This window comes from Sebastes umbrosus, chromosome 11 (genome assembly GCF_015220745.1).
Source record: "Sebastes umbrosus isolate fSebUmb1 chromosome 11, fSebUmb1.pri, whole genome shotgun sequence".
Taxonomy (NCBI): domain Eukaryota; kingdom Metazoa; phylum Chordata; class Actinopteri; order Perciformes; family Sebastidae; genus Sebastes; species Sebastes umbrosus.
In genome coordinates this window covers 19440197-19454657 of record NC_051279.1, presented here as the reverse complement: position 1 = coordinate 19454657, position 14461 = coordinate 19440197, and the positions used below count along the sequence as shown (strand labels likewise).

At 39.1% G+C, this 14461-nt stretch overlaps 1 protein-coding gene across 3 annotated transcripts; it reads left to right on the top strand.

Annotated features, from left to right (window-relative positions):
• Positions 1-106: 106 nt before the first annotated feature.
• Positions 107-13832, top strand: LOC119496782 (FXYD domain-containing ion transport regulator 6-like). Of its 3 annotated transcripts, XM_037784340.1 has the most exons (10): positions 107-364; positions 3110-3169; positions 3315-3341; positions 4487-4510; positions 4738-4761; positions 6578-6652; positions 9302-9338; positions 9465-9502; positions 9614-9647; positions 9736-9985. In XM_037784340.1, the coding sequence occupies exons 2-9, from the start codon at positions 3118-3120 to the stop codon at positions 9616-9618; spliced, it is 282 nt and encodes a 93-aa protein (XP_037640268.1). In that variant the 5' UTR covers positions 107-364; positions 3110-3117; the 3' UTR covers positions 9619-9647; positions 9736-9985. The 3 variants fall into 3 exon arrangements, with proteins under 3 accessions (XP_037640268.1, XP_037640269.1, XP_037640267.1); XM_037784341.1 differs by lacking the exon at positions 3315-3341; XM_037784339.1 differs by lacking the exons at positions 107-364; positions 3110-3169; positions 3315-3341; ... (3 more) ...; positions 9302-9338; positions 9465-9502 and adding exons at positions 11693-11728; positions 11854-11928; positions 12607-12644; positions 13041-13832 and having other exon boundaries at positions 9608-9647; positions 9736-10849.
• Positions 13833-14461: the final 629 nt, after the last annotated feature.

Sequence of the window (14461 nt, the reverse complement as noted above, 5' to 3'; positions counted from 1 at the left end):
GTTTACCTCTGCTCAGGGGAGTTCAGGGAAGTTTAGAGGAGTAGTGGCTGAGCACCCTACCTCCTCCTCCTCCTCCTCCTCCTCCTCCTCCTCTTCCTCCTCTCTCTCTCTCTCATTCCTGAGGCTAGACCAGGCACACACACAAGCAGGAACAGAGCTTTACTTGGTGTAAACAAGTAGCTTACTGAGGAATCTCCACAGAATAATTCATTTTTAATCACTTCTTTTCATTTTATTTGCAAGCCATAACAGAGGACTTTCTCTCTTGGCTGAAGTAACAAGTGGAAAACTTGTTTGGCAAAGTTCGGCTCACTGGGTGGAGAGAAAGTAACTCACATTAGAGTTTACAGGAGGCTGACGCACGGTAAGTTCATTTTAAATGTCCACATTTATGCTCTGAAATGAATGCATATCCTTAAATGTAATAGCCATATGTCATTGCAGTTAGGAATATAATCTTAAACAGCTGACATCTGCAGCTTCAGACACATATTGTGTGTGTGCACAGTGTCTGCGTCTTGCAGAGGTTTTCCTTTTCTGGTATCCCGAACACAACATGTGACCTTTTAACCTATATGTTGCTCCCACAAATTTGAAGCGAAACAGTTTTTTTCTTCTTCTTCTTCTTTTACCGGTGTGTTATGTTTTGTCAGTGTGTTTTCTATTTTCATGTAGTTGGCACGCTGCTATATCCTGAATGGAAACGCCATGCCGTCTGAGCAGTTTAATGGAATTTAGTGTCACACTTTTTTACTCTGCCAGAAACACTGAAGCCAAAAAACAATGTTCTTCAATCTTTATCGCGAGAACAACAACGTGATCTCGAAAAGGAGACGCTATTTAAAAAGGTTGATAACATGGCTTGTGATGTCTGCAGTCAAGTTGTAATGATCAATAAGTCTCTGTGTCTAAAAAAAGAGCTGATATGTGTATTTAAACAGTGAATGCACTTTCATGCCTCTAAGTGTCAATGAAAGCAACCCCCACTTTTTAATTACAAACTGTCCATGTTAATCCCACTTTATTATAATGCATGGTAATTAATTTTTAAAGGGCGTCTCTCCTGTCTCCCCATTCTATTCCTCTACATCACTCAGAAGGCTAACAAACAAGATTATTGGATCGGTTCTTGTTGGAATAACTCACCCTGTATTTGTTTGATTAAACCTGATTGGCAGCCCTTTGTTGTTAATCCTGCGCCCAGGGTTGAAGTGTTTTTTCTCTCCACTCCATGTTCACACCCCCTCTCTAGTCATGCATGAATCCCCAGCAGTGCTCAAGGCCAGGGAGGGAAACCTTGGCTCTGCCAACGTACGCTTTGATCTTTGCAATGCAAAACATTTTTGATTTATTTTTTTTATTGCAAGCGTGGAGCTAAAGCTGTGTGTACCTGCGTGTCGTGTTTGAGGATTTTATTCGTATAATGTGGCTGTGAAGCTAACAAAACTGCAACCATTATGCTCTTTGGTCATGCAGAGTCCTTAAAGCCGCAGTCGGTAACTTTAATAAAAACAACTTTATGTCATATTTGCTCAAACTTTCACTATATCCAGACTTGGGCTGGGTATTGTTTAAAAGATTAAGATGCCAGTACCAATACCACCAGTACCCTTAAAGCTGCAGTGGGTAGAATTGGAGCAAATATGATTAAAAAATGTTATTTTTATAAAACTGTCCCTATATCCTATAGTGTAGTAGTAGGAAAGTAGTGCATGAAAAAAAACAAAACATGTGCGTCTGTGTCCTCCGGTGCTCCAAATGGCATCTGCAAGATTTCACAGACCGGAGGTAAACAACCAATCAGAGCCGACCTGGAGTCTTGCCGTCTATGAGCAGCTGTCAATCACTGGCAAACTCCGATTAAACGGTCAAACTAGGCAGCGCTGATCAAATATGAATCAGTATTCTGTGACTGTAATGCCTATTTCTCAAATGTTTTCAGAAACATATTTTAGTGTCCTATTTATGTGACCCGGCCGCCATGTTGAAAACAGTCCAGCCAAAACCAAGCACCGCCCAGAGCAAACTTTCTCATTTTACAGCTAAACAGTTCACTAAAATATGTTTCTGAAAGCATTTGAGGTGAGAAATAGACCTTTTTTTTTTTTAGACTTTTATTGGTTGTTTTTCTTTGTGCGCGGTGGAAACTTGGCAAACGCCATTAGGAGCACTAACAGGAGGCAGAGGAACCTGATTCTCTGTCTCGTGTACTACTGTCTGGATATAGCAGCAGTTTGAGCAAATATGACAAAGAAAAAAACATTATTTTTCATTAAAGTTACCAACTGCAGATTTAAATTGTGGCAACTCTTGCGTCCAGTCTGGTTGTGGAGCCTTAACCTGGCCTTAACCTGTAAACATGTGAGTGTAAGAGAATCTCAAAGAATGTTCTAGATGATACATGGACAGAAAAACAACCCCATGCTCCATGTGTAAACTAGATGACCCAGCAAAACAGATCCGTAACCTACTGACCAAATATCAAATGCAACACAACACCATCCAAGCCCCCATGTACTGAGGTGCTGAGCCTGAAATAGACCCTCTTCTCTTGCCCAGAGTCAGGAGGCCATATTATTAATCACTACTACTACTGTTATGTTATGCTATGCAGTATGGTCTCATCGAAGGGGCACTAATGAAACACCTTTATTCAGTTACATTATGAGAAATGTCAGATCCAGTGTTTTTGGAGCTTGTCAGGATTAACAATATCATTTTAAGATGTGGTTTGCAAATAAACAAGCTGGTAAATAAAGCCTGTTTTTTTTCCATTTCTGATCCCTCACTGTTGTGGAAAACAACTAGTCCTCACTAACCATACAGTGACTGGCTGTTTGGGAGTTTCTAAAAGGTATTAGAGGGGGGGTTGCTACAGATTTTCACAACAGGCGTCCCTCTGTTCTCAGCGAGGCGGTTTAAGTTGCCGAGTTATTTCAGTCTAAAGGGAGTCACAAAGTGAGTTACAAAGTTTATCTGTAAATCGCTCAAACTTCCTGTCGCCCCAGCACATTACCCTCACAAAACAGCAATTACCACCAAACTGTGAGCAAGACATTTATTACTTCTCTTCGTTTGTTATGTAATTTTTCTGTTTCTTTCTTATCAGCAGGTACAATGGATCTTGTGGTGTTGGTGGCATTCAGCTCCTGGCTGGCTCCTGCACTCGGTGAGCATCCGTTTCACTCAACGTTTATTTACGTCTTTGAAACCGAGCTGTGGTGTTTCTTCAGTTGCTTCCCCTTTTCTGTAGCTCTTGGTTGTGTTTTTAAATTCCTCCATGCTAAACGAGCTGATGTGTCTGTATATAACAGGGTCAGCGTTTGGCAGGGAGGTGTTTGGTAAGTTTCCTGCATTCGAGTGGTAACAGCCAACGCATGGCCACTTGATTTCCGCTGCTCACTTATTTGATATGGCTGCTTGCCATGTGCTCTCTTCGGGTCAAATGTGTATAAAAGGCTTTGTCGTATTGTTAGCATTGCCGTGATACTGTTCCATTAAATATTTTCCATCACAAATCATTTTTCTGTTTTGCTGTGAGAAAAGGCCGTGTCAGAGTAGTGTAAATGTTTCCTCACATTGCAGTCTGAACAATCGTTTTTATTCACACTGCTGCCAAGTTTTCCATTGTTAATACAGGTCTTGGTCTTTAGTTGGTTTCTCTGTGCGCCCTGCATGCCTTCAGTTGAGCTTGATGTTAAGCAGATTTGCCTACACTAAGGGCTTTTATTTCCTCTCTGACTTGTTTTCAAAGGTGGAATAAGTTGCAACAGGCAAACTTATACTTCAAGTCTTCTTACAATTGGTTAACAGATTATCATTTTAATGCATTCACCATGGAAGTTTATACATAAGAACAACTACTAGGACTGGCCGACATTCAAAATACTGTTCACAGTCTGGTGAACATTTTAATGAGAGCTGTACGCATTCATTTTGTGAAATGGTGCCTAGCACAAGTAGAAAAGTATTTATGTATCATTCAGTGTGCGACTCCAAAACACCGGTGTTCATGTAAACAGTGTCTGCTTTGTGTCTTTTATTATTAGACCAAAGCTATTAGTGAGGCTTCTCTTTAATTATTCTGCTTGTTTTTCTTGATGAAGGCAGTTAGCTCATCATTACCAAGTACAGTATGTTTTCTGGCGAGATTTAAAAGACTGAGGCATAACGTGAATGCGGCCAGCATGTGTTTCCACATGGGAGAAGAGATGTGAAAGAGCACAGGGGTCTGCACTTTCCCACGTTCGCTGACGGCACGACAGATTAGCACAGATCAGGGCAATCCAATGAATACACAGTAGGTGAACGAGGTATATGGAGCGTAGAATCATCCAGTATGTTTGGGTTTGATACTCACCCTTTTGGGCTTCTTTGCAGAGTGAATTTGCTCCACTACCATTAATTTTGCCATTTGCTGACATGCACTTCCACCATCATGTCAATGTCTTCTAAAGACTAATGATTTTTTCTTCTTTTTTCACAGCCTCGACGGCAGATGAGGACAAAGGTGGGTATTATTTGAACAGAAGCTTAGGAAAGTCAAATTAAGATAAGCTGCATGCTCATTTTAGCTGGCATATAAATTGGCACCGGCACCAACCTGGCTAATGACTAGATGGATGACTGAGGCCCTCAAAGTGCTGAATAGCCGTCATATCATGAGTGCTCTGTGAAGTGTGTCAGTGGGTAAATCTGCTTCTCATTTGTGTCCTCTCTCTGTTTCTCTCCTGCCAGACTACGACAGCGCTTTTGATTACGGTGAGTGTCCAGCAGATGAACGCGGCCTTTTCAGTTGTTGACCCCCTCTACACAGGAAACATCTGGGAGGTCGAGACCAGTTTGCATTTTCCACTTGTTTTTCTAGAAGTGATGGAAAAATGTCACCCCAAGGCCAAGCGTCTGGAGCGGTCCCACTGTGAATACTTCTAATCCTGTCCACTGTGTCGTAGGGCCGGATTCTCCATCCATCTAAGGCACCGAAGTGAACAGAATGACTCAAAATCTGCATTGATGTTTTATGAATACCTACCATAAATGTACTGGTTGTACATTTTTGGTATTCTTCTCCATACCCATATGGTACCATCCAACCATAGTATATCGCCCCTATTGGAAGACAACTAAAGCAGTGGTTCCCAACCTGGTGGTCCCAAGAGACATCTGAGGGATCAGAAGATATAAGCAGGGATAAGAAAGGGAAACATATTTCTGTTACACATATTTTTATCTACTTTGGGGTTTTTTTTCTTATGAAGTTCTGGGTATTTTCCAAAGTTATAATAGTTTATAATTTACATCAGTTTTTATTTTATTTTAATTTTGACTTTTCAGTTTCATTTTAGTTTATTTTTAGTTAGTTTTCAGAGGGTGTTTGTTAGTTTAATTTAGTTTTTATATATTTAGTTTTGCAGTAGTTTGTTTTTCGTTAGGGCCATGTATCAGAAGTATGTAGCTATATGTAGACAAATTTCATGTTTGGAGAACTTTGCAGGAATGTCCGTAATGTTTAATGTGTAGTCTTTGCTCTACTTTAGTGTCCAATGTGAAGCAATAGCAGCATAGCGACCATCTGATATGTCAAGTCCGTTTAATTTGTGTGGTTCAGTGTCTAGAGAGTTGACGGAAATTCATGCCGTCTCCTTTTTTCGGTAGTGATTTATTATAGCAAAAAAACTCAAATGAAACTACGCTCATGTTTATTTTATTTGTATTCGTTTTTTTTACCCAGTCAATATTGTTTCAGTTTAGTTTTTCTTAAAGGATGTAGTTTTTATTTGGTTTCAGTTTACTAACAATATTTTTCCCTGCTTATTTTTGTTTTAGTTTCAGTTTTAGCTTACTATAATAACCCCGGACTATTTTTTTTTTTTTATCTCTTCTGGCCTTCCTTAGAATTAAACAACTTTTAGTTAGTGTTTACAAGGGATCTCAAGTAGGCCATACTTCATTTTAAGGGGTCATAAACCAAAAAGGATCTGAACCACTGCACTAGAGAATAGGTAAATCCTGCTGGCAGCTGAAAAAACATCAGTAGGCAATTCTTACTCATACTTTTTTCACTTAAAGATTTTTGATTAATTAAGAAAAAATGTTTATTGCAGTCAATATTTATTTGCTTTTGCTAATGCCTGCAGATAGTTGCCATTTAACTAGCTAACTAAACAAGGCAATGCTTAATGCATGTAAACAATGCTGCAGTCATCTCTGTATGGGTAACAACATAAACAAACTGACCCTGTCCCACACTTACTGCTGCCTTGATTCTGTTGCAATTGATGGAAACAGACATGTCACGGTTCTTCCGGCCGTATTGGGACAGCACAACCACAGAGTTAAAGTTGACCACAGTGTTTACAGTTTTGGTGACTGCAGCTCACAGGAATTTGCGGTGTCCCATGACCAATTAGGGTGCGGCAGAACATTTCTGCAGAAATGCAGAACATGCTCCTGAATCAAACTGTGGTAAAAGGCCTCAGAAAGCTTTTGCATTCGTGGTATTTTGTATCTCAAAAACTTTCACATGTGGTTACCATGCATTTCTGCAAGCGTTATAAAGTACTTTTTTTCCTTTCAGATTATGAATCGCTGAGAATCGGTGGCCTGGTGTTCGCAGTGGTACTTTTCATCATGGGTATCGCCCTGATTGTCAGTAAGTGTTTGACTACCTTAAGTACACTGCGGATGTGACGTGTAGTGTCACCACACTGTGATCCCTGTATGTGGGACCTCACAGTCTCCCAAAACAAGCAGGCTCCTGTTTCTCTCAGAGATCTGGAAGGGAGGTACACTGATGCCTCTTGCACAATCTCAGCACTCTCATGGTCCGTGCATCACAGCTATTTGCCCTTTATACTTTATACCTTATCCCTTTCCTCATACACAGTGTCCTTCCAAGGTTCCTCTTCCTCACCTGCCAGCACATGCTGTCACTGCCAGTGATCGCCCTGAAACCAAAACCATCCAATAAATAATTCATTGGGTCCCACACAGTCTGCTTTTGCTTGTCAAGATCACTGTGGATTTCTGACTGCATTATACTAAAATGATAAAAAACAGAGGATGAAAGTGGATTTAGATTTACAAATTGGCTTTGAAAGGCGCAATCTGACATCCAAATGTAAACCGGTCCTCACACTGCCACAAGTGAAAAGAGTGGAGCCTGCTATCACTGCTAAATTCATTAATAAATACTTAGATTTACAGTAGACAACAGTTTAATGTTTTCTTCCTGTTAAATGTTAGTTAACATCTGTAATCTGTTCTCCAATTTTCAACTGTTGTGTGCTTGAGCAACACTAATTTTCCATTTTTAACTAAAAAATCACTCTTAAATTACATGTGAATCTACTTCAACTTTACATGGTTTTAAAAGTTACCGATTGGGCCTTTTAGGTTTTTTACAACTGATTGCGTAAAATTAATCTACACATCAAATGCTACCAGGGTCTTACAGGCAGAACATAAAGAGGGCAAACCCTCAAAGTTTGTCATTTAAGATATTGCATTTAAAACCTCATTGATAGCGATAGGCACCCTTTGGTGCCTCCCAGTGTCAGAGTGAGTGAGTACAAGAGGAGTGTTATCTTTCAAGATGCTCACAGCTTTATTCTTAGTCCTGAGAGTATGTAGGTCACTAGTCACTGGTCTGGTCTGGTCTGGTCTGGTCTGGTCTGGGATTTCTCAGCCACTTTTCCATCTTAGTCAACACTTCAGGTAGCAATAGCATGTTACTGTTATTGAGCACATTCTCAATCAAAGTTTTGTACATTATTTCTAAGACTGACTTGTTGTAGAAGATGAAAAAGACACATTTCTTCAAAGAAATATATTGTGTATTTTCAGAGAAACTTAGATTCAAGAGTACTTGGATATCTCTGATACTTTGCAGATAATCATTTCTATAGTTTTAACAACTTTAACCTACATGACACTGCTCACATGTGTAAAAAGTCAAATAGGCTGCTGCTTTACTTTATGTTTCATCCTCCAGTAGAAGACCAAATACGGCCATGCCATCAGAATATTTGTAAAGTAGGGTTGTCATAGTTAACGCGATAATAACCCATTAATGCTAATTTGTTCTAATGCCACTAATTTCTTTAACGCATTAATGCAACTTCTGATTTTTAGGTTGTAGTGGGCTCAGTTTTAAAGCTAGAGTGAAGATACTGGCATCATATGAAACTAGAAAACCTCAGGAATCCATCAGTACCATGTCATTCAAGCTTGTCACGAAGGAGGTTAAATAACGCTCCAAACTTGTGCTAATTTTTGGCGAGGAAAAACGGGCATGGACATTTTCAAAGGGGCTCCTTGACCTCTGACCTCAAGATATGTGAATAAAAATGGGTTCTATGGGTACCCACGAGTCTCCCCTTTACAGACATGCCCACTTTATGATAATCACATGCAGTTTGGTGCAAGTCATAGTCAAGTCAGCACACTGACACACTGACAGCTGTTGTTGCCTGTTGGGCTGCAGTTTGCCATGTTATGATTTGAGCATATGTTTGATGCTAAATGCAGTACCTGTGAGGGTTTCTGGACAATATTTGTCATTGTTTTGTGTTGTTAATTGATTTCCAATAATAAATATACACATACATTTGCATAAAGCAGCATATTTGCCCACTCATGTTGATAATAGTATTAAATATTTGACAAATCTCCCTTTAAGGTACATTTTGAACAGATAAAAAAATTTGCTCTATCTAACAGCTCTATTGTAAAGACAACTTTACTTTTAATCACATATTAATTTGTGTACAAAGAGAATAATAAAGAGCAGAAGGAAGCCTCTGTACTAATGCTGGATAGATTAGATGTGGTTTCATTGGTGTGGATGCTCTGTTGGTGAATGGATATGCTGATTATGTGTTATGAATGTATTTAAGCTCTCTATGATGTTTATGGGCCGACTGAAGTGGGACTATATGACAGAACTAAAGAGGTTGAATGTTCAAACTCTTCTGTAGACCTTCACATGATATAAATGCTGCTAACTGGGTGTTTTTTTCAACATACTGGCTCCTGTATTTTGGGCAAAGTTACTGGGCTGTGACTTGAATAAAGTCCTGTGCTCAGGCCAATAAGCTGCAAGCTAATAAGGCATCCCAGGCTTGCTGCCCAGATGGGTTTATTGGCGCAAGCTCATCAAGTACATCATGTACATATCAAGGCTTGGAACAACCTCTTCCTCTTTTAGTACTACGGGAGGAGGAGGGGGGGTTAGGGGTACACCAACTGTTATAGCTGCATACCTTCTATAATGTCTTGTGTTTCATTTCTCCTAAAACAGCCCGGAAATGTACCTGTTCGAATAGTGACAAGACAAGGTAAGGGAAGTCGATGTTAGGATAAACAAACCACACCCTTATCTGTACGGAAGTTTTGAAAAAATACATAAAACATCCCTCCAGCTTGATCATCTAACTGTTTTCATCTAATCTATTTTTCCTCAGGTCCAGGAGTCCTGATGCCGAATCAGGTGTTCCTAGGGGTAAATATGTTTCTTTATTCTATGATAATAACTAGGAATGTTAAACGCATACCAAGTAGATGTATTGCCTTTTTATTTGTATAAAACAGTAAACTAAAACTCTTTCTACAGCTTAGACGCAGAGGCAAAGGGCAGTGGAGATCTGGTGAGTGTCTTGTAAACATCTATTTTCTACAAAAGGAAGCTGGAAGAGAGTTTTTCAGAAGAACTTATCCTCTCCCTCTCCTCTGCAGTGCTACTGATTTACCATGAGGTGGCAGCAAATACCTTTATCACAGCTGAAGACAATCTTTCCATGAACACAAGAAGCTTCCTTCATTTTCCTAATGCTCCTTTTTTCTCTTTTTGTATGTTTTTATCATCAATAACTGTTACTAGATAATGTGCCAACTTTATACGGTAGCAATAGCGTGATTCTCGTTTGTATTTTTGTGACTTTCAGATTGATGCAGAATAATAAAAACCCATGTTTGAAAAGGTTTATTCTGTTTTTTACGCATCATTATTTCTCTGCCATTAGACCAGGGAACAGCCCCTCTCATATGCTGCACTCCTGCTTCTGCTGACGCTGCAGACGCTTCAGTTACACATGCAGTAGTAACTACCAGCAGCGAGAGTGTGAATGATTTATGTGCTGCATTGTGCAGCACTTGGAGAGGGGCTGTCTTTGAAAAAAAAACAGAAAAAAAACACTTAATTTCACCTATCTCTGTGTGTTATTGGCAGATATTCAACCGTAGTGAGTCTGGCAGCCTCTGTGAATGTAAAAGCTGCATATGCAGGCTGTATTTTCTCCCTGGTGTTGCAGGAACTGGGTGGGTGACTGCACTGCTCAAAAGACAACACATGGGATAGAAACTGGTGCATTTTGAGTATGCAAGCAACATTTCTATATAAGTATAGCATTATAAGTATGAAACTGAAGGTTTTGCAGCAAAAGGCACAATAAAAAGACAGATTATAGCAGCAATCCTTCAATTTTTTACAATTTAGGTACATCCATACACTCACACATACCACACAAGACTGTATGATACTCATGATTGTTAAATAGTTTAATTGTCTACTTTGTAGTAAGATAATGTTGCCTGTTTATTCTAATTTTGAGCTACTGTGGTGTCCCACTACCCCCCTGTAGTCTACATCCTGGCACATTTGCACCCCACCACTGTGAATGCAGTGTTTGGCTTTGGCCAGCAGAGGGTCCCTGCTGAGTTTACACAGAGGGTTCTGCAGGCTGTCCTGTCCAGCTACCTCCTTTCACATCACACCTTAAACTGCAACCTGCTAAATATCTGGGAGACGGAGCTCCTCTACATCTCTACAGTGCAGCCATGGCGACCACAGGTTTGCTTTTTCCTTTTCTTCTTTTATGGGATTTTTAAAGGGTGTAACATACATGAGACAGTTTTGAGCTCTACAGATTGTCCGAGCTGAGAAAGAATGACTTGCTTGGTTATCATATGTGTGATCATTTTGTGATTTGTCATTCAATTTAGATGAATGAAATGTATTATTCTCATTTATCTGTCTTTATGTAGTTAATTAGCCTGCTGCATTGTTGTTTCAGTGCCAATTTACTGCAGATGCATGGATCAGTCTTATAACAAAGGGAGTTCTTTAATAAACTCCCCACTGGGATGAAGAAATGAACAATACTAAAGATGTTTAGCACTTGTTTCTCTCAAACTAAGCAGTCTTTGTTGCAGAGAGAAAGAAATACAAACTGCCAGCTCAGCCACTTGGGAGTGAGGGTTCAGCAACATGCAAGCCGCATTATTGACGCCCAGATACTCTAGCAATCTGGCACGGGCTGTAAAGCTTATATTTTGCTTATGTTTGCAAAATAAAATCACTCTATTGTGTAAGAGTAGAAATGTGTTTTAACAGTGTTGCAAACAAATCATTTCAAGTGGCTTCTTCAACTTTTTTCCTGTGCTGCTGTGATGATACCCTTGTATCCTGCTGCTGGCTTGCAACCCACTTTTTTTTCCTGGTGCATCTCTTTCTGCTGAGCAAAGATGCTGCATTGAGCTCCTCTCAGTGGAGAGAAAAAAAAAATCCTCCTGAGGAGTTGTGGAGCCAAGCCTGCAGATCTCGAGAGCTGCAAACCTTGCTGTCCCTGGTGATGATCTCAATGTAACACCTATATTCTGATCTCTATAACTAACTGGTATCTTTCTTTTGCAGAAACAATGTTTCCAGACAGGAGTAACTTTGATTATGGTAAGATTTACTCCATCTACTACTTTCAAAAATCAAAAAGCACCATGTTAAATATGTCAAATTTTGTACTTTCATCATAAACTCCAATAAGTGTGTTTGGTCCCATACGGTTGTGTTCCTTATAGATTATGAGACATTGCGGACCACGGGGGTTGTCCTTGCTGTAATCATGTTTTTCTCTGGGATTTTAATAGCCCTCAGTAAGTTTCTCTCACATATCACTTGAATACAGAGGCTTTATCACATATATACCTAAGCAATTTTACCTTTGTAACTAATCTATCATTCCTCAAACAGGTAAAAAATTCACAAATTGTGTAAAATCCTCATCCAAGTAAGAACTGTGCAAGGTTTAGTGGATGATCCGCCTGTGCATGCTGTATGAATTTGACTTGAAGGGGATACCCGAACAATATTTGACTAAAACTGAGTTTCCCACAGCTTTTCCTATCCCTGCCCTGGATGCCTCTTCTCTAAACACCCCCTTCCCTGTTCTGCATAATACACACTTCCAACACATTAAAGAGTTTTACCCAGAAACCTCGCGTGACGAATCACATGTGGGCAGAGCTTTGATGTTCTCTTTATCTCTCCGTGCTTGCTCTGTAAGGCGTATGCATCACACTCCTCATGTGTTGGTAGTGAGTGGGCATTGATCTGATATGATCTGATCGCATGCCGCTTGTATTGCAAGTTCGAGAAGAAATGCGAGAGCTGCCACACCTCAGTGACCTCAGAACTCTGTGGCTTCAACTGTAACCCTGATAATAATGGATGTGCTTGATCAAAAACTCCAAGCTGAAGTTGTGGCCACAGTTTTCAATCTATATTTTTCAAAATCAGTAATATTAAACTAATTTCCTTATTTCTGTTTGCAGGTCCAGCTCATCTGGTACCCCAATTCCAAAGACAGAGGGTAAGTCCACTGTTCAGGATCATTATGTGCTTAAAGGGGAACTATGCCCATTTTCCAAATTCATACATGTTATTCCTATGTTCTAAACAGTCAAACAAATATTAAAAAACATGAACAACTCTCTCCCAAATCCAAAACACTAGAGTGATAAAAAATCAGTATCCTATTCATTGTCTATGGCGCAGCTCCAGATGTTATGCACTATGACATCACAAGTTTCAGACTTACTTCTCTGGTTTCTGGCTTTGAGAGAGAGTAGCTCATGTTCACTAATATTGATTGGACTTTCCTACACCACGGAAATAACATATTGGAATTCTTCATTAAGATGGTGACCCCAATAATGTGGACTTTCTCTCTGCAATTCTGTCTGATTTATTTCCTTTTCTTTTGCAGTGCCTCCTCAAACTGTATAGAAAATACAGTATATACTCGAAAGGGAGGAAGTCGTCACGGGAACCATGCCAGCGAGCACACACAAACACACACCAGTTGTTTATGGCCTTCCCTGTTATGGCTAATATACCTCTGCCAGCTGGATGATCATTAAACAGGGTTTTCCAGTGCATCCTAACCTGGTTTCATTTTGTAGAAAGTCTTAAAATAAGTAAGCAAAATATGCATAAATATCTACAGAGTGTTGTGTGAGTGTTGGGAATAAAAGAATAAAAATAAAAGCAATAAAAAATAATCATGAGACTTGATAAGGTATTTTTAATCAAACAAATTCAACAATTGTTGTCTCTCTTCCTTACATTTGGCTCCTGTAGAACAATACAATTAAGAGCATGATTGAATATTCATAGATTAACAAAACCCTTCACGTTGAAACAAAGGACCGCATGCATTGATCAATCATAACAATTGTCTTTTTTTTTCTTTATATCAGTTGATATCTACATTTTTAGCATGACAAAGTAATGAAGAAACCAATAAATAGAATAGGCCAAATATAACACACTAAAAGGAAATAGCTAGCATAATATCTTGATGAAAATTCTTCATTATTTTATTATGAAAATGCTTTGAATAATATAATAATGGATGAAATAAAGTGTTGATTTGGGGTTTTGTTATTGGTAATTTCTTCTGTTTTAATCTAAGGCAAGGGCGTTATAAATGATATTACTGTACCTGTTAAGCTGAAAAATGAGACCACTGTTTCAAATAAAGGTCTCGTCTACTCAACATGATTTTATCAGTGTCTTTAATAATCTTGTTGCTTGAAATTAGACAATATTATCATCATATTGTTTACTCATGAGATTGATCTTTCCTTTATGCTTCATGGGAATTTACAACATCTGACAGAGATGACACATAAGTGACCTTATACTTATCACTCAAATCACAGTCAAAAACAAACCTCGATGACTTGTGACTAAGGTTTGTTGTCATAGCAGTAAACCTCGGTGGAAATTGGGCTTGAAAAATAAAATCCTCCTGACACCATCCCTTTCTGGTAGGATGGTGTATTTTCCATCCTGCTAATTTCTGTCACTAAGTGGGACTGTTCAAAGGGTGCCCTGAACATCAAAACATGTAGATGGAACTTTAAATACGAGTGTTATTGTACCTTTATTCATGACTCATGACTAAAATGTATAAGTTAGTCAGACAATTTGTCACCGCACTTACTCATGTAATGTCTCTGTGATAAGAACATTCTTGGTTTCAATTACATAATAGTTTTACACACAGTCAAGTTTATTTTTCCCACAAAGAAAAATTCTACTTGATGTTACACATGTAAGTATGATGCATACAGAAAAAGAAAGTTAAATTATGTGCTATAGCTTCTTCTCTTTTTTAACACA